Below are 22,968 nucleotides of genomic sequence, written 5' to 3' on the forward strand. Positions count from 1 at the left end.
CCTCCGGTCCTGCTTACGTCCAGGCCGGGCCGTGTGCTCCGCCGAATAGCCAACAGCCAGGGGGTTATGGGAGCAGAAGGTGCAGAGGAGGACATTTGTAACCCTGTCACACTCCCTCATTAGCGGCAGGGAGATGCCTCCTTCAGGAGGGACACACACTCATGTGTCTGAATGTTACACCTCCTATTTTAATGGAAACCAGTTGCTTTGGGGGTTGCAATGTCCTAAATTCCTCACCGGATCATTTTTACAGGGAAGTATTTGGAATCCATTTTTGATAAGATCATGCTGAAGCACATTCACCACTAGAGGGCAGATTGTCACAACTCACTGCCAGCTTGACCTCATACCTACTAAAATCCACTAAATATCTAGGGCAACAGGTCAAAAAGTCTGTGCCCAGGGTGTGAGGATTTTTTTCACTCAAAATGATGCGTTTTCCATAATTTCACTTGAATCAATTCATTAAAATGTCAATAATCAAGTGGAAAGAAGAGGAAGACAGAGAGTCAGAACGGTCATTATCCTGCATGCGGTCTCGTAAACGGGGTGCAGTGTAAAATGCGGGGAATCTGGAATTCCTGCTCATTCAGAAAATGTAATAATAATAATAATAAATAAATCACAACAATGCATGGAGCAGCACTGTAGCCATGGTTAGTGTGTGTGTGTGTGTGTGTGTTTACCATGCAGTCAGCTGCTGCCCAGTCCAGGAGTTGCTTCTGCTGTTAAACCTGCTGATTGCTGCGATGGATTCCAACATCCCAGCATCCCCTGCATGCATTAGTGGCCATACAAATGTTTTAAGTGATGCTGAATAATTGCTCATCCAAAAGTATCTTGTGATATTTTATATAACTTTTCAATGATCAGATATTTTACACATATTATGGGATATACAGGGTGGTAGTTGTCTAGTGGGTAAGACACTCGCCTGTGAACCAGGAGACCCAGGTTCAATTCCCACTTATTAACATCGTGTCCCTGAGCAGGACACTTAACCCTGAGTGTCTCCAGGGGGGGACTGTCCCTGTAACTACTGATTGTAAGTCGCTCTGGATAAGGGCGTCTGGTAAATGCTGTAAATGTAAATATAAAAGCACATTTCGTTTTTTGCCGTATTTAATGTAGCATCATGCAATAAATACAAATATATATATATTTTTTTTAAGTTTGAAAAATGGATATGGATTTAAACATCTAGAACCGTACCGAACGCTGATAGAACATATGAGCGATGCTGTGCCGTGCCTCTCATGCTCTCTGAGAGATTAATTTGATGGGTCTGATTACAGCAAGCATTAGGCGGGAGGATTGTGGAAGGCGAGCGTGGTTTTAAGCAATCCTTGTTAATGCCGTAGCTTCCTGTGTGTCTGCGCCACGCTCACTTTTGCAGTAAAATCGTGGTGATTTTAGGGAAAAGTGCAAATTTTGGAGTGCAGGTTATGACTACGGCACCCTCACTGTCAGGGCTTTGCCGCATCAGCAGCTCGAGCAGCTGTAACCGCGGCTGAACGCGACTCGCTGTTCCGTCCTCTCTTCTGATGTAAAAAACACACAACGCCCAACAAACATAACCTGGCCTGGCGCGACAGACCCGGCGTCCCGCGCCACCGAAAAGAGCATTTGGTAGATGTATGGTCTCGCTCTCGGAGGCTTTAAGGGGATTAGGCCTCTTAAAAATCCCGGGGCGGTGAAGCCAGAGACGCCCTTCACCCTCACACATGGGCACCATCCATCGCTCTCTCTGTGAAGCCATCTGTTGAACTCCCACAATCCTATAGGCAGGAAGTCACGTGTCCCTGGCGCAGAGTGGCCGCCGCAGTCTGCCGCGCAGGATTAATGTGGACATGAAGACAATACGAGCCGCCATGCGGGAAATTGTGCACGGCCTTTCAGGCTTCCGTTTCCGTGGGCCACGGCTAATAAAGCGTCTCTGGTGCCCGGTGACCCGGTGCTCTCGCGAGGGAGCCGGAGCCGCACGGTGAACTGGGGGTGAAATGATGAACAACACGAGTCAAGTTCAACAGGAAGGAGAAAAAAAACAAAAAGGTCGTTTGAAGGTCAGACGCCAGTCAGCAGCGCACCGTGATACAGAAATGGCACACGCGGCATCTAATGCTTCCGTGTCCACGGAGCTCGAGAGAATTCCCGCTTTCACCGGCCGGTGAGATCTGCACCATTCGGTGCAGGTGGGGAGGAGTGACCCAGACAACTGGAAGCGGCAGAGCCGTACGCGAGCGGCAGGGGGAGGAATATAAACGAGGCTCCGGCGAAGGAAAAGTACTGGGGAGGCGCGTCACAGCTGTGAGCACACGTGACGGGGGGGGGGGGGTGCCAGGAGCCCGGAAAAAAAAGGGGCTGGTCATGAAACGTAGCAACCAGGCAGGGAGGGTGAGGGCATGCCGGAGGCTGGAAACGTGATCAGATCGTTCCCAGGAGTGGGCCTGCTGACGTCAGCCAAGGAGCAGCCAAAAGAGGGGGCAGGGGACGGATACGGGAGTGAAAGTACACCTGCACCCCCCCCCCCCCCCCCCTCGGACCCCCGAGCTGAGGGAGATGCATTATTTAGGGATTGTGCATGAAGAATCAGAATTCCCGCTCCGATGCACGAGTTCCGATTCCACGCAGGAGCCAGACACTTCGCAGGTTTCATATCAAATTTACATCTTGACCTTCGAGGTTCCTATGGCAACCCGGGGTCCTGAAGGCCCTTGCCAGATGGAAAAAGGCGAGAAAGACCTTATAGGGGGGATGTGTAGACTCCCGGAGGTCCGGGTTCTACAGCAAGACCCCATCTGAACAAGATGTCCTTCGGCAGAAACCATGAAGTTGCAACCCAGACAGCAGTTATTGATTTCACATTGAATTATGGCCAGAAAGGTTGTTCTACGGTCCTTCCACTCTATAAGGAGCTATTGAATCGACATAGTCCAACGGTCCTGTCGCTTTCTCAGATCGCCTGCTTTCCCATTAATCCGATGTTCAATGTAGCGAGCGCGGTCAATTCGGCTTCAATGTTGGGCACCAGTGACAAATCCTGAAAACCTTCCCAAAAACTGGGCATCAAAGAGGACCCAGAGTGGCATCTGAACTAAGGCTGGAGAGCTGGGAAGACGTGGAGATGAGGACCGTCACAAGATGTCCGTGTTGCTCTGGCAACGGGTCCCAGGCAGGACGCTGGGTGCGAATGTATTGCGACGGGGCACTGCAGCTCCACCGTCCAGCACCCCAAAGATGCGGAACGGATGCAATGTAACAGCAAAATGTCATAATGTCTTATTCATGCTCACGAGTGATGGATCATCATTGTATAAACCCCGTCAAATTCTCACTCCGAGAAGTGAGAAGATGACGGGTGTCTCTGATAGAGATGGAGAGGGGGGAGGGGCGAGAAATCCATGTCGTCCAACGCGAATGACGGCCGGCGACGCGGCGACGATGGAGGTGTCGTCGGCCGCCGGCGGACCCACTGCGCATGCGCCACCTGTTAACGGAGCCCAACAGACACGAACGGGCCTTTTGCAATAATCCTGCTGCGCCAAGTTACGTTTGTGCGCCGTGACGCGATCCCGTCTGCAGCGCCGCGTCCATTCACCATTTTTTAATAGTTGGTTTTATGATGCGGAAAGTGGGCGGGACGTCGAAACGCGCGTCTGAAAGGGCCGTGACGCGGTCGTGCGTCAGGTACCGTCGTGCCGGACGTGCGCGCCCCTCCCCTTACCGAGACCGGGAGACCGGAGCAACTTTCACCAGGCTGCGAGTTAACGGAGACAGAAAAAGAAAAGAAAAGAACCGAGACGGCATCCGCCCGCAGCGCCATCCCGCTCCCATTCAAAACGGGGGGATTTTTTTCATTTCATTCCGTTTGTTTATTGGACCGACCGGGAGGAAACTGGATCCGTTCTCATCCCTCCTCCGACCCGCCTGCCACCGGGGGTGAGTTTCATTATAACGGACGTGGACGAATTATGATGCACAGTTGGTGAAGGGTCGCAGCGTTAAAAGGGTGGAAAGTGGAGTGAGTTTGCTGTGATGGAGACGCACCGTGTTATTTCGGGGTTACGTGACCTTGAGTGCTCCGTCTGGAGGTCCGGTGGTACGCATGGTGAGGGATGCTGGTGCTGATGCTGAGCTGCGGCTCCTGTCATGTGACCAGGACCTCGGATTCTGTTGCGTTGAGGAAGCTGGGCGTGATAATGAGCGTTAAGGTGTGGAAGTTATGAAGCCCCAGGCCGTGTCTGTATAAATCACCGTGGCGGTTACGGCCATTTGATGATGTTGTCATGATCACGTTTACCTGGTAAGTCGTGTGTGCAGGATATGATGGAGGGTGCAGCCACAGCAGACGGATGCTTCTACCAGGACCTGGAGTTCAGACTCAATTCAGCATCTTCTCATGCTCACGGTCGTATTAAAATCCCCTGCAGTTGGGCAGATAATCAATATCATTGATAGAACATACATCATATGGAACATACATTTCTTATTGGGTAACAGCTACTGATGGAGTTTTTATTGGATCCCATAGACTGTTTATTGGCCATTAGATGTATGTGTGCATTTTCTCTCCAAGGCTCTAGACCAGAAGAACAGTGGTTGGTGATGAGAACTGGTCACGTTGCATGCGTTTCACTGCGTTAGTAAAGGCACCGTACACGGTTATAAAGGTCGATCTGGGCAAGAGAGTGAGATTATACGTCCAATAAATGTCCAGTGTGACCTCCACTAAAGCAAACGTTGGTATAAGCAGAGGAGCATCTGATGGTCGGAATTAGTCGGAAGTCGAAGGCGTGGCTCGGTGCTGCCGTTACAACATCGGTGGCCGCCAGACAGCGCAAACAGTTCGGAGTGAGAGTTTTACCGGCGGCGTCTCCTAGCAACCAGACAGGATGAAGCCATGAATGACAAGAGACGGGCCTGGACCTGCAAAATCATTTTTAAATAGTTCAAGAAAAGGCTTTGTGGGAGCATCCTACAACCCTCGCGTCAGCATTAAATTCAGAACCAGGCCATCTGCAGACGATCCATGACGGAGTTGATGTCACCAGTCCACCTCTTCACATTTGTCAAGTAGTGCGAAACTTCAGCTCGATCTTCTGTGAAGCACTAGTTTGTCTCCGATCCAGCTGCTATTGGTCATGTGACCTATTGTGACTGAATAGTGTGACGAGGTGGACAGATGCCACGGCAGAGGATCGATGTCACTAACAGGAGTCCTTTCAGCCAATCAGACGGCCAGTTTGGAGCTGGCTGTTTTGTTGTTTTTTTTCATGCTGGTTTTAGTTATATCAATCATCAGAAATGTGTGTTTAGGGTACAGTGCAGAAGGTACAGCGTTCGGAAAAAAGGAAAAAAGCCGCTAAATTGGAGAGCTGTCCAATTTTGGGCAGTCGTGGCCTAGCATGTATGGAAGCGGACCCGCGATCGGATGGCCGCGGGTTCGAATCCTGAAACGCCGTGGTGCCACTGAGGTCCCCTTGATGAAGGCACCCTCCCCGCACGCTGCTCCCCGGGCGCCTGTCATGGCCGCCCACTGCTCACCAAGGGTGACGGGTTAAATACAGAGTCAACAACTGTCACTTCACTTCTACTTCAAAGTTGTAATAAAGGAGTAATCCTTGTTGGGTCCGTGTAAACCTAAACAGTTTTTTTACACTTTATTTGTATCTAATCGTATCATTTAAATGTGCCGTCTGATAATATAACTGTGGAGAGTGCATTGGGGTGTCTGACCTCAACAGAGACGTGGTGGACCAGGGCCAGACAGCCCTTCCTGTCTGCTGCTCCGCGATTTACCTTCGCTCTCCGTTAGTGGAGGACATGCCATGCAGTCTATAAAAAAACTGATGGGCTGGAGGAGAGATGAGGAGCACATGATTGACTGCACTTTACGCAGAACTCTGTCTTTGGGCTGAACCAAACGCTGCGGTGAAGAGGGGAGATGCCGCTGTTGCCGGGATTCAGGGGATTATGGGATTACCAAAAAAAAAAGGAAGGAGTGGGAAGATGAACCATGATAATGTGCAATATTGAGGGAATATTTCAGATTAGATCAGGAACTGGACATTTTTCTGTTGTCGTCCCAGGGTTCAGTATTTTATTTGATTTTATTTTACCAGCATTATAAACATCAGCATTTGTGTCATTAAAAATGAACGAATTAATAAGTTTTATCTGTAGAGAATTTGCATAAATAAGTGATGTGGAGATGGGCGGAGTCTGCACTCTACTCGAGATCCTCGGATCCCATTACAGGCCTGACTAAGCGCAAAATAGCCGAAGGTAATTATGTCAGTGAACCGGAGACGGAGGTGTTATTTAGGGTCTAGATTGGTATGAGGAACGTGCCAAATTCCATTCAGGAACTTACACTTTACAGCCTTTCTTTGGCAAATACCATATAAATCATGACCCGTTTATAATGAGGTAATGAAATGTCACTAATTAATCATCTGTAACTTGCAGTAGTTTTTGTGCAACACGCTTTCCACAGTAGAACCAGTGTTATTCAGTGTTTAGTTTTGACCATGAATGGAATGTTTCAGAATAGTATAGAAGAAAAATAATTTTTACCCTTTTCCCCCAGGCCTGGGGCCATAAAAGCAGCCATAAGTCTTCGGTGTCGGTGGGTGCCGCACCGGCAGAAATGAATTGATTGTTCTGAGGAATATAAATTATTATTACCACGCTGATCCAACTATAAGATACTGTCGCAGTATCTTGGTCAGTCAGAAGGTTTTCTCAAGGAAGGCTTAGCAGCAACATTCAAGCAAGCCCCATTCAAGATGTCCGCCGACCCGGTCTTCATCTGTTTCTCTGGGGGGTCTGCGCACCCCTCGGCGAGCTCAGCGTCCATGACAGATAAATCTATAATGTTGCCGGTGTCTCACATTCAGGACCTAAAAAAAAGGTCATACCAGTAGATGGCGCCAAATACAACTGGCCTTCAGTGTTGCCAGATTGTAGAAATATTTGCGGACATGAAATGAAAATTAATTAGTTTTATATTTACAATTGTCAACACAATTGTAAAATCTTCTCTTCCACAGGCCCTGATACCAAATCTGGACGTTGTCACCCATTCAGATTCGCCATTATACACATCCAGCCTTTCTTTCTTCTTCTCTTTCTCTCTCTCCTTCTTTCTGTCACCCTGAGTCACCGTCCCCTTTGTCCCTCCCAAATTCCCCCCACCCTCGGTGTCCCTCATGCCTAAGAACAGCAAGGTCACACAGCACGAGCAGAGCCATGAGCACGTGGTCACCGAGTCTGTGGCCGACCTCCTGGCCCACGAGGAGCCCCTGGACTACAAGAGCAGCTCCCTGAATGTGGGAGGAGTCCCGGGGCAGAAGGTCCCGGTGGAGAGCCCTGACGACGGGCGACCCGCATGGAACAGCAAGTTGGAGTACATCCTGGCCCAGGTGGGCTTCTCCGTGGGACTGGGCAACGTGTGGCGATTCCCGTACCTGTGTCAGAAGAACGGCGGAGGTGAGTCTGTGTGTGTGGTGTTTCTGACAATCACTTCACTTCCACTTTCATATTCAGAAAATAAAAAATATATCCTGGTTTCCTGACTACTCCCACCCAACCAGTCGGTGCTCCAGTTTCTCTCCAGCAGGACTCGGCACGTTCGTCAGCCGACTAGAATTAAAAGTCTGCTAAGTGTGTAGTGCAGGTCCGGATCTGATTACTGGCAAGGGCGATCGATGAGGGTCACTAACGCTCGGGCCGCCATACACCGGGCCGGGTCTGATCACCTAACGAAGTTGGATGATGACAGTTCAACACTCGATCTGTCATCAAACATCAAGCTGGCCTTTTTTCCGGCTCCGTGGCTCCTCCTGCGCTTTTCTCTGATGGCTTTATTCTTCTCTGCGAACGGCCTCTGCCGCGCAGACAGCACCGTACACGGCATTTAACGCCAACGGCCGATGATTTACGGCCCCTATTGTGGGACGGAGGGGAACAAGGCCGTCCTTCAGGCGCTAATTTGCCTCCTGACAGCAAGTGAGACGGGATTAAATGGGGCCGGGGTGGCGTGGGCCCTTATCACTCGCAGGGCCGCGCCGCTTCCTCGCCTCCGGCGAACGCGCCATATATCAGCGCTTAAAGGCGGCCGCAGCCGCGGCTCAGCGCACCGCCGATTGATCGGAACCGGCCGGAGGGGCGCCGCGTTTGTCAGGGGGGAGAGTCCTGGCGCTGGATTCTCACCTCGTCTGGACATTTTTAATGTCGTTTTTCTCGTCCGGATTTTTTCTCACTCACTTTATGTCCTTCCGTCATCTGTCCTGGTATTGAAGTCCCATCCAGTGAGTCCCTCTGACATACACGATGACACCCTCAGCACTCTCAAGGCCGCGTGAAACAGGGAATATTATATTGAAAAATCAGATATCACGCAGTACAGCACTGTGCAAAATGTTTGGTCTGAAGTGAAACTTCACAACAGTAAAGACGTGAAAGTGTCGGTAACGTTCATGTTGGGATGTAGAAGTCCCAGGTTCAAACCCCACTCACTACCATCGTCTCCCTGAGCAGGACCCTTAACCCTGAGTGTCTCCAGGGGGGGACTGTCCCTGTAACTACTGACTGTAAGTCGCTCTGGATAAGGACGTCTGGTAAATGCTGTAAATATAAATGCTAGAAGAACCGGTGGTTGGTCTCCCCCAACTCCTGCTATTGCTGCTCAGAGAACAGAGTCACTTTCTCTGCACTCATTACGTCAGTGTGTTACGAGAATAAGGAATGATCCATGTTTGATACTGGGTTATTTTTTGTGAAATTGCCTGAGACAAAGAGTGGGTTTGTTTTTCCTGAGACTTTTTGCACAGTGCCGATTTGGACGGAGAAATTTCCGTCAGTGGAGGCGTCGGCATCATCCGTTTTCCCAGCCTGCCCCGGTCTGCTTCGGGAGAGAAACTCAATTACCGTAAATGTTTTAGAGGCATGCAGCTCAGTGGACGGGAACATGGCGCCGTGACCCACAGACACGAAACCCCAAACCTTCCTGCTCACCTCATTACCGTGAAAGGGAAGAAGTCACATCACACAGCCTCCTCTAGAGAGTATTTTAAAGCGAGATGAAACAGAGCGAAAAAAAACGCTATAAAAGTCACAAACAAGAAACATAAATGTAATTAAACATTAAAGCATGCATTACGTATAATATCCCACAGAATCAGACCTAAAAGGAACGATGCGACATGTAAAATGTACCCGTTTATTGTTATTATGCTCATAAAATGATTGATTTTTTTTTCACTTTTTCAGGTGCCTACCTGGTGCCCTACCTGATCCTCCTCCTGCTCATCGGCATCCCCCTCTTCTTCCTGGAGCTGGCCGTGGGGCAGAAAATTCGCCGTGGCAGCATCGGGGTGTGGAACTACGTCTGCCCACACCTGGGGGGCGTGGGCGTCTCCAGTCTGATGGTGAGCGTACATGGTCCCACCCAATCAATATATTCCAATACGACGTGAGTCCATGCATCATTTCTACTGGCCGTCTGTTGTGTGATTGGTGGACCGAACTGAGCCTGATTGACGTAATGCGCTCCGTGCGTTATTTTTAGTGCCGATGTGTGTGTGCCAGCCAATGTCGTTTGACGGAAAGTGACAGTGACCCCGCGATACTGACCAGAGGATGGCCTGGTCAACCCCTACGCTTTTTATCACAGCGAAGGGCAAACAGGGAGACACTATGAATAAGCCGGGATTTAGGGGCGACCGTCTACGGTCCGAGCTTGTGACTGAACCAGGTCAAATCTGGAATAGATTTGCTGTCAGATTGAAACTCACTGAATTCTATTTATTTTATGGTCACAGGGCGCCATAGTGATGCATGACCTGCACAACATAATTCCATTTAACAGCCTTTCAGAAAGAAGTATGTAATATCTGTGATTGACATGCTAACTGCTCGCTACAGCTGCTATGCACTGATGAATTTTCATCTCTGTGACGTCTGGTGAAACAGCGAATGGTCCCAAAATGCATCGATAACAGAAATTGATTTTTCTATAGCCCAGAATCACGGGCAGTGTGTCTCTGTGGGCTTGACATCCATCACTTCCATGTGACGTTCCGAGCATCGGAAGGGAATCTGACAAAAGCAGGGATTCGGTTCTTATTCCGTTTTTTTGGCCGTGGCACCATGTAGAGTTGGGCGTAGGGGATGGTGCAGAGTATTGCAGGATAATACAGCAGCGGTGGGGGGCGGGCGGGCGGGCGGCCTATAAATACATCACACTCGATGTCTCAAGAATCCTCGCAAAGAGGCGGGCTTCAATAATTCATGGGAAGGCCGACCTTGTTTAGCTGGAGCTCCCCTGACATGCGGGCTCCTGGTTGCCTACAGAAACGGAAGGATCCAGCGGCGCGAAAAAGCCCCCCGAGCGTGTGATCAGCTACCGAAAAGATGAACTAGGTTTCTCTAACACTCCCCAGTTCTCTGCAGGTGTGTGGCTTTGTGGGACTCTACTACAACGTCATCATTGGCTGGAGCATCTTCTACTTCTTCCAGTCCTTCCAGCACCCGCTGCCGTGGAGCGACTGTCCAATCAGGAGGAATGGAACTCAGGCTGGTGAGAAAGGATCGACATTAACGGATGGGATATTTGGTTCCCAGTAAAGGACTATGGGCGGCTGTCAATCAATAATTGAGGGTCAGCATTTAGTGGACTAGCATTTAAGGAAGTGGCCCCGTTGCCGGTTCGAGTCCCAAGCCGACAAGGTACCACTGATGTCCCACTGAGCAAATCACCGTCCCCACACACTGCTCTCCGGGCGCCTGTCATAGCTGCCCACTGCTCACCAAGGGTGATGGGTGAAATGCAGATGACAAATTTCACTGTGTGCACCGTGTGCTCTGCTGCAGTGTTTCACAGTGACAATCACTTCACTTTCACTAATGTCCTGAGATATCAGTCCACTGGTCAGAACAGACGTGAGCTGAGTGCTCCATTCTGTTTCACTTAAAGAGACCATACGCTTGTTTCAATGTGACACATATTTCCAGTGTGCTTTGCATATTTCATTGTCAAATAGGATGAATGTTAATGTTTTTTTATAGCTCAGTGGATTTTTTTTACATATTTTCCCCTGTAGCCCTGTAACACTGGACAAGACCATCATTAGTGCTAATTCTGTTCATTTCGTCATGCATTTCTTGCATGACTCTACATTGCCTTTACTTATATCGGAGTAAAACGATGCTGAAACTTGTGTTTGGGACATGATCAGCCTGCCAAAGTGACGGTGTGAATCTGCTGAAATGCAGCGATCAGTTGCATTTTCAGCCAGTGACACAACCGCATCTGCTGAGAAAAATAAATAAATAAGTGAAGTGATTGTCGCTTGTGATACACAGCAGCACAGCACACAGTGAAATTTGTCCTCTGCATTTAACCCATCACCCTTGGTGAGCAGTGGGCAGCCATGACAGGCGCCCGGGGAGCAGTGTGTGGGGACTGTGCTCAGTGGCACCTTGGTGGATCGGGATATCTATTTGATATTTAGATGTTCGGTGGCCCCGGTTTTCCTCTGACATGATCCCCTTTCCCAACCTCCGTGGATTTAAAAGATAATCTTGTCATAGCTTTTCCCTCGGCAGTGGGGGCGTGCCCAGGCTGTGTCCAGATGTGCAGAGATATGCGAGCGCGTAGATGGTTGGTAGTTTGAAGGACCACCCTGCCCACAGGAGGACGCAGTAATGCAAAAACTGCCCTATGTGGGTTATGAATATCTATGCCAGCCGCACGTATCTCCTCCCAAGGTGACACGGCCGGAGGACGAGCGTCTCCTCTGCATACTAAACCCCAGCAACCTTGCTGATCGTAGTTGGCGCTTTCGCTTTTTCTTCTTTCTCTTGGTCCTGATGAAACAAAAACGAATAAATAAAGGGTTTTCTTCTCAGATATTTAAAAGTGAAAATTTCTCTCTTCTTTTCCACCGCTCTGCACCTTCCTTCTCCGTCTGTCGCCTTCCCGCCTCGTGGGCGCAGTGGTGGAGCCGGAGTGTGAGAAGAGCTCCGCCACCACCTACTTCTGGTACCGAGAGACCCTCAACATCACCAGCACCATCGCTGAGAGCGGGGGCCTGAACTGGAAGATGACCGTCTCCCTGCTGGTGGCCTGGATCATCGTCTGCATGGCCGTCATCAAGGGCATCCAGTCGTCTGGGAAGGTGACAGAATTGCATCACGATATCTCAGAATATCGGACATGCTTCACGTCCTCAAAAGTCGAGGTTGTTTTTTTTTTTGGAAGTCCCGACGCTGAGTTCTGCTCGCTTAGGTGATGTACTTCAGCTCGCTGTTCCCGTACGTGGTGCTGCTGTGTTTCCTGGTGAGGGGCATCTTCCTCCGGGGAGCCCTGGACGGCGTCGCCCACATGTTCACACCCAAGGTGGGCGAGAAGTGCATCCGACGAGGTTTTTTACCATGTTAACGTTAACGCCGGGCCACGTCTTCATGCGGGAGCACCTTCAGCTCGGGTCCAAGTGGCATGATGAATTGAAAGTGAGATCAGACAGCATTCTATATTAATAATTATTCTTACTTTAGAAGAAACTTTGGTGGTAGGGTGGTAGTAGCCTAGTGGGTAACACACTCGCCTATGAACCAGAAGACCCGGGTTCGAATCCCACTTACTACCATTGTGTCCCTGAGCAAGACACTTAACCCTAAATTGCTCCAGGGAGACTGTCCCTGTAATACTGATTGTAAGACTGTCCCTGTAATACTGATTGTAAGTCGCTCTGGATAAGGGCGTCTGATAAAAAAAAAAAAAAAAAAAAAAAAAAAAAAAACTTTAGCCAGGTTTACTAATGCTGCTTCCTTAAAAACAGACCACGACCCTCATGTGCAATATTAATGAATGTCAACAACGAAAAGACCACGCCACCTGCCATCTGTCCCATCCTCTGTGCACTAGTGTCTTTGCTCTGGCCTCCACAGCTGGAGATCATGCTGGAGCCCCAGGTGTGGCGGGAGGCGGCCACTCAGGTGTTCTTCGCGCTGGGCCTGGGCTTTGGCGGGGTCATCGCCTTCTCCAGCTACAACAAGCAGGACAACAACTGCCACTTCGACGCCGTGCTGGTGTCCTTCATCAACTTCGTCACCTCGGTGCTGGCCACGCTGGTGGTGTTTGCCGTGCTCGGCTTCAAGGCCAACATAATGAACGAGAAGTGTGTGATCGAGTGAGTTTGAACAGACGGGCGCACACTCGTTTTACGCCAAATGGCTCCACAGACGTTTGGTTCAGTGGTCCCATGATGCATTGTGACCCACGCAGGAATGCGGAGAAAATCCTTGGCTACCTGAACTCCAACGTCCTGAGCCACGACCTCGTCCCCCCGCACGTGAACTTCTCCCACCTGTCCACCACAGACTACGCCGAGATGTACGGGGTCATTAAGACGGTGAAGGAGGGCGCCTTCGCCCAGCTGGGGCTGGAGCCGTGCCTTCTAGAGGACGAACTCAACAAGGTGAGACGGCAGATGCTTGTCCAGGTGAACAGCACAGACAGATAATGCACGAGCGATGGCTCTCCGTCGACTGTCAGCTGATGTGATTGTTTCGAGGATACGGAAGCGCACGTTCTAAATCTGGTTAAGAAAAAAAAAAAAGTGATTGTCACAGCAGCACAGCACACGGTGACACAGTGAAATTTGTCCTCTGCATTTAACCCATCACCCTGAGTGAGCAGTGGGCAGCCATGACAGGCGCCCGGGGAGCAGTGTGTGGGGACGGTGCTTTGCTCAGTGGCACCTTGGCGGATCGGGATTCGAACCTTAACCACAAGGCCACCGCTGCTCCCAATTATGAAACATGATTGTCAGTGATGTGTATAACTCCCATGGTGGATTAGCCTCATTATCGATGGCCGAACATAATTGATGACATCATAATGACGCTGCTTGGTGATGTTCTGACAGCGGCGGCGACGTTCAAATCGAATGCCCTCTGAACGCGTCTTTAACGGGATTTGGGCAGAAATGGGTCGTGAGAGCAGTGAAGGTTCACGCCTCTGCCGTTTCTGTTGATCTTGGTTTCCCTGCAGGCGGTCCAGGGCACCGGTCTGGCCTTCATCGCCTTCACCGAAGCCATGACCCATTTCCCCGCCTCACCGTTTTGGTCGGTCATGTTCTTCTTCATGCTCATCAACCTGGGTCTGGGCAGCATGATTGGCACCATGACGGGCATCACCACGCCCATCCTTGACACGTTCAAGATCCGCAAGGAGGTGCTGACCGGTGAGTGGACAGCTGAGCATTTTGGACGTTGAGGTGTTTTTTTTTTTTTTTTGCTGCTCCTGCTGAGCTGCTCTGCTGTGGTTCTGTCTTCTGTCCACCAGTTGGCTGCTGCATCATCGCATTCTTCTGTGGCCTGCTGTTCGTGCAGCGCTCTGGGAACTACTTTGTCACCATGTTTGATGACTACTCCGCTGGACTACCCCTCACCATTGTGGTCATCCTGGAGAACGTCTCTGTAGCCTGGATCTATGGAACCAAAAGGTGCGATGAGATATCTCAACTTTCCCCATGGCTGTCTGGGGTTTAACTTTGTGGAATGTATGCTCATGTTATGAATATGTATGATACATGTTTGTTTGTGTGTGTATGCATCTCAGGTTCATGCAGGACCTTGAAGACATGCTGGGCTTCAGGCCGTACCGCATTTACTTCTACCTGTGGAAGTACGTGTCCCCATTCTGCCTCCTCATCCTCATCTCCGCCACGGTTATCGAGATGGCCATCAGCCCGCCAGGGTACAACGCCTGGGTTCAGGAGGTGGTGAGTGTTGTCAGAGAGCGTGAGGTCCACCAAGCCCTAGTGGCCTAATGGATAAGGCACTGGCCTCCTAAGCCAGGGATTGTTGGTTTGAGTCCAGTCTAGGGTGATGAGTGGGGCAGTGGTGGCCTAGCGGTTAAGGAAGCGGCCCCGTAATCAGAAGGTTGCCGGTTCAAATCCCGATATCAAAAAACGATATCTTCTTTTTAAAAGTGCTATTTGGAGAAGAGCAGGGGGAGCAGGAAGTGATGTAGAAGTACAGGAGTACATTTACATTTACAGTAGTTACCAGGCGCCCTTATCCAGAGCGACTTACTATCAGTAGTTACAGGGACAGTCTCCATGGAGCAACTTAGGGTTAAGTGTCTTGCTCAGGGACACAATGGTAGTAAGTGGGATTCGAACCCGGGTCTTCTGGTTCATAGGCGAGTGTGTTACCCACTAGGCTACTACCACCCACAGCTCCTTCTAGTTGTGATCTTTTTCCTTCTCTGTGTCCTTTGCTGTTGTCACCAGGCCCAGGAACGTTTCCAGAGCTACCCTCCGTGGGCGCTGGCCATGTGCTTCGCCCTCATCGTTGTGGCGATGCTGCCCCTCCCCCTGGTCTTCATCGCCCGCCACTTTAACCTTCTGTCCGACGGCTCCAACAAGCTCTCAGTCTCCTACCGCAAGGGCTGCATGATGAAGGACATGTCCAACCTGGAGGAGCAGGACGAGGCGCGCTTCATCCTCGGGAAGAACCCGCCCGGCGAGACCCCGGCCCCCCGGCCGCCTCAGCGCGCGTACCTGGGCCCGGTGACCGCCAACGCCAACCCCAACACCCTCTCCCCGAACAGCTGCTATGGGACTGGCTACCAGACGGCCGCCACCCCGGAGTCGGACTGAGCTCCGCCCCCCCCCCGCTCCGCCCGCCCTCTTCAGTGGATCCACCTCGCCACCGTTTTCCCTGTTTCCCCATTTCACGCCACTTAGGGAACTGTAGGGTGGGCTGTAGCACAGTATACAACGCAGCCACCAAAAAAACGTATCTACCTTCCTTCCTAACACCGTCAGAGAAGCACCAGACAACTCCAATTCACCGCTTCACCCGGTTCCCAGCTGCCCGGAAAGCCACCAGGAAGTGGCCTTCAGTGGGGCCCGAGCTCCTACACCGTACGGTAGATAGATGTAGAGCGCCGTCTAGTGGTGAGAACCTGGCCATGGCGGCGGTCATGGCCAGGTTCTTTAATGGATGTCCATTTCGTGCTTAGATCTTGAAAATGTAGGCCATTTTTACAGTGGGGTCCAAAATACAAATGATATTCCTTAACACACTGATGATGATGATGGCGTTTGTACTGAAAAATGTCTGTAGAAGGTAGGCCCGGTGGGTACGCTTTAAAAAATATTTATCTCGTTATGCTAGAGTTCAGATTTGCTACGATTATCATTAATCGCATTAATCGTTCTGGATCATGTAATTACACCCGACCGTGATGTACAACACCACCCTACTCACCGTGTTCACGACGATGACAATACGAATGTTCATACTCACTAGACGATGTTTTATCGCCCCGGGCGACTAGACTGCTGCTAAACAGCATCAGATATCTGTCTTTGATCGTGTAAAGTGGCCTAATTTCATACGTTTCACTACAGCGGGTATTACGTAAACTCGGCCAGACTCTCAGTCTCGATGCCAAATCACCGTGTCACCGTGTGCTGGGCTGCAGCGTTTCACCATGACAATCGCTTCACTCTCACTTTCAATTCGCCACCAGTCCAAGGTTTCCATACGCCTACTCATTTATGCCACTTTCTTTTTTTACCCTTAAAAACCGAAACTGAACAAGGTTTCATATTTGAGGCTCTTCATACTTCATACTCTTCATACTCTTCATACTCTTCTGCAGCCAGTCCTGAGAGTTTCTTATGAAGCTGCTTATCAGATGATGGTTTTAAAAAAAACGACGACGTTGCAGAGCAACAATCTGATTTGTAATAATGGGAATCAGCACAATTTGAGCACAACTGGGTCAGTTCTGCATGGAGGGCAGCAGGTCGGAGCAGATTCACACTGAAGCGAAGCACAAAACGGGGCGCTGCTTCATTTTTAGCACAAGCGTGTGCAGAGTGAGGGGTTGAACTAGATAATGGGGGGGTCGATAAGCACGTTGTTGCACGGAACACGCCCTGCACACACACGGACGTCCCATTCTGCACAGCAGCACATGAACATGCCCCGACTGGAGCAGCTCGTCTGTGGCTCCCGCACGTTTCCATGCTCCGAAGATGATTCTGTTCTTTATTTTTTTACCGCAACGTTACAAAAAAAAGCCATGGTGTTCCTGACAAGATGACTATATTTCTATTGTACATGATGTGATGTATGTTAGTGTACATTCCCCCCCTGCGTGCTGTATATAAACGTCTCACTGTATAGATCCAGAACGTTCCTGTGTGGGCAGTCCCCGCCCGTAGGGGGTGGGTGTGGTTTAGTCGCTGTTCCGCCTGCTTCCGTGATGCGTCGGCCCGCCCGTCCCTGGTTCCGGCATTCGGACCTTTCATTCACGTCCTCCTGTGGTTTTCGAACCTCCCGCCTCCGTCCATTTGTCTCGGATGAATGTAAATATGAACGCCCCCCCCCTTCTCACTCCGACTCTAATAGAGTTTTACGTTCTCCCTACACACTAAAGCAATATGTACTGTAGTCTCCTGCCATTGTAAGTGTTCTAGTGTGTGTGTGTGTGTGAGAGAGAGAGAGTGTGTGTGTGTGTGTGTGTGTGTAATATGTTTAGATTATCTGTAGCCACTGGGGCGTCACCTTAACACTGGTTTTCCGGTGATTCCTCTCCCAGTTCCAATGGGAGACCACTCTGTAGTGCCCCCGCCCATCATCTCCAGTGACTGTACAGTATTTCAGATGATATACGATAATATGTGAATATCACCAAAATATCAATAAAGGGTCAACGCTTTTTGGTCTGGTTTATTGTAAAAGTTCCCGTAGCCACATTCCAGCGACACAAACTGACAAAGAACGACGGAGAATGAAATGATGCGACGAAATGGCGTAGGTCATATGGATGTTAATTAATGCTGATTATTCCGTTATTTAACACTCATAAAACATGACCTGGTCAGTCTGGTGGAAAAGCTAAAAAGGAAGTAAAAGTAACATGCAACATGCAAACCTATATGCAACTGCAAAATATGGTATTTCAAGCGTGACTTTATTACTTTTTGCTAGTAGAATCTCACTATGGAGAAAAAATTTCATGTTTTCATTTTCATACGAAATGCATATGAACGTATTAAAAAGCTCTTTTTCGAATTTCTGAACAAAACATGCATTTGCAGGTTCTACTCCACCAGTCTGATGCTACAGTCCTGGCCCAGCCAGAAGCCCGCGTACAGAGGCTCTCTGAAGGCGGAGGAGAACCGGCGGAGCAGCACCACGTCGTCCGGAGACACCGCGTAGAAGGACAGGAAGCCGGCGTGGAAGTCCAGGAACACGCCGATGGTTAGCCGGTAGACGCTGTGGATGAGAGGCTCGCTGGAGCCGCCGTAGGAGACGCTGTATTTGCCGTTGTCCATTTCCAGGCACCAGGAGATTTTGTTCCCCCCGAAAGAGGAGTCATTGCTGATCCCCGTCCTTTTGATGCCCTCGTAGGTGAGGCTGATCTCGGCTTTGGCGCCCAGCACCTCCACCTCCCAGTAGCACCTGTCGCCCTGCAGCCCCTCCCTGCACAGCACCTGGCTCCTGTGGCTGAACCGGTTTTGGTGATAGGGGTGCCTCTGGTCCACTGTCCCTCGGGTCACCTTCTTCTCATCGTCCGAAAGCCACAGGAATTTGTGGGCCGTGTTGGGGTCCAGAGTTAGACTGCGGCGGTCTGAAAAACAAGAGTCCCACAATCCTCTTCTCTTATTTATATATTATTGTCATACTTTATTAATCCCAAAGGAAATTCCTTCTCTGTGTTTAACCATCACCCTGAGTGAGCAGTGGGCAGCCATGACAGGCGCCCGGGGAGCAGTGTGTGGGGACGATGCTTTGCTCAGTGGCGGATCGGGATTCGAACCGGGGACCTTCTGATTAAAATTCTAAAGACTAAAAATTCCCTCTTCATGGGGTCTCCGATCCCAATCAACTCTGGTCTCCTTTGTTGTCCCTGGCTGGTGGAACAACTTGGCCTGCTCCATTCCACTAGCTGAGACTACTACCACCTTTAAGAAACATTTGAAAACCCACTTGTTCAAAAAGTATTTCAAACGAGTCTAACACTAACACACACCACACTCACAAAAAAGAAAATATTCTAGCACCTAACAATCCCCTGCATGTTCTATTCCTGAAAAGTTAGGCCTCATCAGGGCTCTTAGTTTTGTAACTCACAATCTACAGGGTGGGCCATTTATATGGCTACACCTTAATAACATTGAACACATTTTATAAGTGGTCAGCAACTTGTAAATAACTCATGAAAGAATAAAGTTATATTAAAAAAGCACACCATTGTTTTTCTTGTGAAATTAACAATAAGTTTGATGTGTCACATGACCCTCTTCCTATTGAAAAAAACAAAAGTTGGATCCAAGATGGCCGACTTCAAAATGGCCATCTTGAAAAGTTTGCCCCCTCACATATACTAATGTGCCACAAACAGGACGTTAATATCACCAACCATTCCCATTTTATTTATCCATATAAATGGCCCACCCTGTATAGAAACCGAATGAGAATTGCTGGTGTCTTCCTCTTATAACATTTACATTTACATTTACAGTATTTATCAGACGCCCTTATCCAGAGCAACTTACAATCAGTAGTTACAGGGACAGTCCCCCTGGAGCAATTTAGGGTTAAGTGTCTTGCTCAGGGACACGATGGTGGTAAGTGGGATTCGAACCTGGGTCTTCTGGTTCACAGGCGAGTGTGTTACCCACTAGGCTACTACCACCTACCATATAAGTACAAGTACAGTACAGTAAAGTAAAGTAAAGATTACATTTACAGCATTTACCAGACGCCTTTATCCAGAGCGACTTACAGTCAGTAGTTACAGGGACAGTCCCCCCCCCTGGAGACACTCAGGGTTAAGTGTCTTGCTCAGGGACACGATGGTGGTAAGTGGGGTTTGAACCTGGGTCTTCTGGTTCACAGGTGAGTTTGTAACCCGCTAGGCTACCACCACAGGGCGCTTCCTTAACCGCTAGGCCACCGCTGCCCCGTTTAAGTGGATAGTGAGGAACTCACATCGCAGGAGGTCTTCTCTCCTCACAGACTCGGGGCTCAGTGGAACGGCGCTGCAGCTCACGGGACAGGGGCTGTCACCAGACGGGACTGCGGCCGAAAAACAGGACAGGTCACTCAACACGTGAAACGCCCGACGCGCGAGTTAACGTGTGCGCGCTGAGCAGCTCACGTTCGTGCTGTGGAGGAACGTCGCCGAGATGCTCTTCACCAAACGCTCTGAGCTTCTCCTCCAGCGTGGACAGTGCGTCCCTCACGTCCGAAAACGGGTCTGCTTGGTCTGTGGAGAGGCTGGAAGACGCGCCCGACTCCAGCGGGGAGGTGACTGTGGCCCAGTCCTGTCAAAGGCAGATTTTTTAAAATATGCGCATAATTAATAACAACTAATAATTAATAAGCACTAATAAGACGAGTCACCTGTAAAAACTGGATCCGGTTTGTAACGGTGAGCAGCTGCTGCATTTTCAGCTTTCTTCTCTTGATTTCGGCCTCTTCTGTCATTAACTGACAAAGCTGCCCGTTGGTGGTGCTCACCACTGCGTCCTGACGGACCTTCACCAGATGTTCCAGCTGGCCGAAGACGCGCATGCTCTCCGTCACCACGTCTCCAGCGGTGCGCTGGGGCGGCGTCACAAGGAAAGTGGTGTCAGCTACGCCGGACCTCCACCAACACCATCACCCATTACAGTCCCTGCGTCTTTGGACATTTCCACCCACCTCCACGGAGGCGATGGTGCTTCTGACTCGTTTCTGCTCCTCGCGGTTCTCCTGGAGCGTCTTCTCCGACTCCCTCAGCAATCCCCTGAGCTGATCCTGAGGAGGTACAGAACATCATGACAAGGTCTGTGGTCTCTCTTCTGGTTAATGATGATGTTGTACAGTTCAGATGCTACCAGTGGTGGTAGTTGCCTAGCAGGTAACACACTCGCCTGTGAACCAGAAGACACCAGGTTCAAACCCCACTTACTACCATCGTGTCCCTGATCAGGACACTTAACCCTGAGTGTCTCCAGGGGGGGACTGTCCCTGTACCTACAGACTGTAAGTCACTCTGGATAAGGGCGTCTGGTAAATGCCGTAAATAATGATGTCATCATGCAGCACGTCCTTCAAGCTCCTGGACGCCTCTGAACATGTTCCTTCAAACGTAAGTCATATCAGTGTTGGTAAAGTTGCCCGATCGACTCAAAATACACCCAGCATGGACAGAAATGAAGCAAACGTCACTTCAATTTTACTTAAATTTCACTACATTTCAAAGTCAAACATCTCCCAAAACATCATGCAAAGTCATAGCTTTTGCGTGGTGACAGAACTCTTCGCTGCTCGGATTTGTGTCCGCTGATTGTTGGCGGGAAGAGTTACAGTCTTTTAACCCGGTTCCAAAAATTAAAACCATGAAGAATCAGCGTACTTTCACTCGAGTGAAACTTTTTTTTGGGGATGTAGGGTGGTAGATGTTGCCTATGAACCAGAAGACCAGGTTCAAACCCCACTTACTACCATGGTGTCCCTGAGCAAGACACTTAACCCTGAGTGTGTCCAGGGGGGACTGTCCCTGTATCTACTGATTGTAAGTGGCTCTGGATAAGGGCGTCTGGTAAATGCCGTAAATGTAAATGTCTACACGTCCACCACCGGTTGCACCAACAATCTCAGTTCCTGTCCTATCATTATGACCAGAACATACCAGTCTCTCCAAGTCGGCGTCGTCCAGAGCGTGGCCAGTCTCGTTCGTCCTACCCCCGCTACTCAGCCTCTGCCTCTTCGCCGGGTGTGCAGGGCCGACCGCCGCCGCCCTGGTGCCGCTGGCTTCGGAGCTGCTCCTGCACCGGGGGCAGGAAGCGCCCGACCGCGCGAGATCTTTGTGGAAGCAGCCCTCACAGAAGGGGTGACCACACTGGAGGGTGACGGGCCTGTCCGCCATTATCTGGCAGACGGTGCAGCCGCGCTCGTCCCCAGGAAGCGTCCGCACACAATCACCAGAGTAGTTTCCAATGGAGGTGGTTTTGGTCTTCATGTTCTTTTAGAGAGCAAACACACACACACACACACACACACACACAACGGTCTGTTTTTGTGTCTCATTAGTCGTTACTGATCATCCGAAATTAACAATTAAATAAGTTTTTAGACATTTACACGAGTTGAAAAAGTAGAGCAGACTTATAATAAAAAATACTCCAAAGTTACTATTCTGTTACTACACCGTGGAGACTCACCTGGCAACAAAGACAAGGAGTTGTGCAGGACCGAGAAGAAAGGAGCGAACTGGCAGCCTGGGTTCCACTCTGCAGTGGTTTTGTAGGCGGTAGATGCTCTTGCGTAACTGGAGAGGACGAGTTTCGTCTTCAAAACACACTCAGTCTCGTTTCCTGACAGCACACACACACACACAGACTCACACAAACACACTCTCACACACACTCACACCAACACGCACACATACTCACACACAAACATTCTCACACATACACTCTCACACTCACACAAACACGCACACACACTCACTCTCACACACATGCACAGACACGCACACACACATACACATGCTAATAAGGCGCGTTATAGGGTGTGGCTGCACGTAACGTGCTGCTGTCATTGCTGCCTCAGTTGTCTTGGTAACGTTTTGCATTTACTTTCATATTTATGTTTCACTTCAGCAGACATCTTTATGAAGTGACTCACAGTCAGCAGTTCTATTCACACACACACACAGAGAACGATTTACATCCGTAATTCAGTGTTTGGAGAACATAAAAGTGAAAGTGAAGAGATTGTCATTGTGAAACACTGCTGCACAGCACACGGTGACACAGTGAAACATGTCCTCTGTATTTAACCATCACCCTTGTTGAGCAGTGGGCGCCTGGGGAGCAGTGTGTGGGGACGGTACCTTCATCAAGGGGACCTAAGTGGCACCTCGGCCACAACCTTCTGATT

General features: G+C 49.9%; 2 protein-coding genes and 1 non-coding gene across 4 annotated transcripts; 2 read left to right on the top strand and 1 right to left on the bottom strand.

Annotated features, from left to right (window-relative positions):
• Window positions 1-3,493: 3,493 nt before the first annotated feature.
• On the top strand, window positions 3,494-17,749 carry LOC114800340 (sodium-dependent neutral amino acid transporter SLC6A17-like). Its single transcript, XM_028997552.1, has 12 exons — window positions 3,494-3,939; window positions 7,053-7,491; window positions 9,274-9,431; window positions 10,456-10,582; window positions 12,001-12,182; window positions 12,293-12,403; window positions 12,955-13,196; window positions 13,292-13,484; window positions 14,060-14,252; window positions 14,354-14,513; window positions 14,630-14,792; window positions 15,306-17,749. The coding sequence occupies exons 2-12, from the start codon at window positions 7,212-7,214 to the stop codon at window positions 15,672-15,674; spliced, it is 2,178 nt and encodes a 725-aa protein (XP_028853385.1). The 5' UTR covers window positions 3,494-3,939; window positions 7,053-7,211; the 3' UTR covers window positions 15,675-17,749.
• Window positions 14,826-14,898, top strand: trnar-ccu (transfer RNA arginine (anticodon CCU)). The gene has a single exon. It is a non-coding gene; the product is annotated as a tRNA-Arg (tRNA).
• Window positions 17,736-22,508, bottom strand: LOC114800341 (tripartite motif-containing protein 16-like protein). Of its 2 annotated transcripts, none has more exons than XM_028997553.1 (7): window positions 22,248-22,508; window positions 21,716-22,048; window positions 20,743-20,838; window positions 20,443-20,643; window positions 20,198-20,363; window positions 20,029-20,115; window positions 17,736-18,664 (listed from the first exon to the last, which is right to left on the bottom strand). In XM_028997553.1, the coding sequence occupies exons 2-7, from the start codon at window positions 22,043-22,045 to the stop codon at window positions 18,135-18,137; spliced, it is 1,410 nt and encodes a 469-aa protein (XP_028853386.1). In that variant the 5' UTR covers window positions 22,046-22,048; window positions 22,248-22,508; the 3' UTR covers window positions 17,736-18,134. The 2 variants fall into 2 exon arrangements, with proteins under 2 accessions (XP_028853386.1, XP_028853389.1); XM_028997556.1 differs by having other exon boundaries at window positions 21,716-22,096.
• Window positions 22,509-22,968: the final 460 nt, after the last annotated feature.

The sequence above is a fragment of the Denticeps clupeoides genome, chromosome 12 (assembly GCF_900700375.1).
Source record: "Denticeps clupeoides chromosome 12, fDenClu1.1, whole genome shotgun sequence".
NCBI classification, from domain to species: domain Eukaryota; kingdom Metazoa; phylum Chordata; class Actinopteri; order Clupeiformes; family Denticipitidae; genus Denticeps; species Denticeps clupeoides.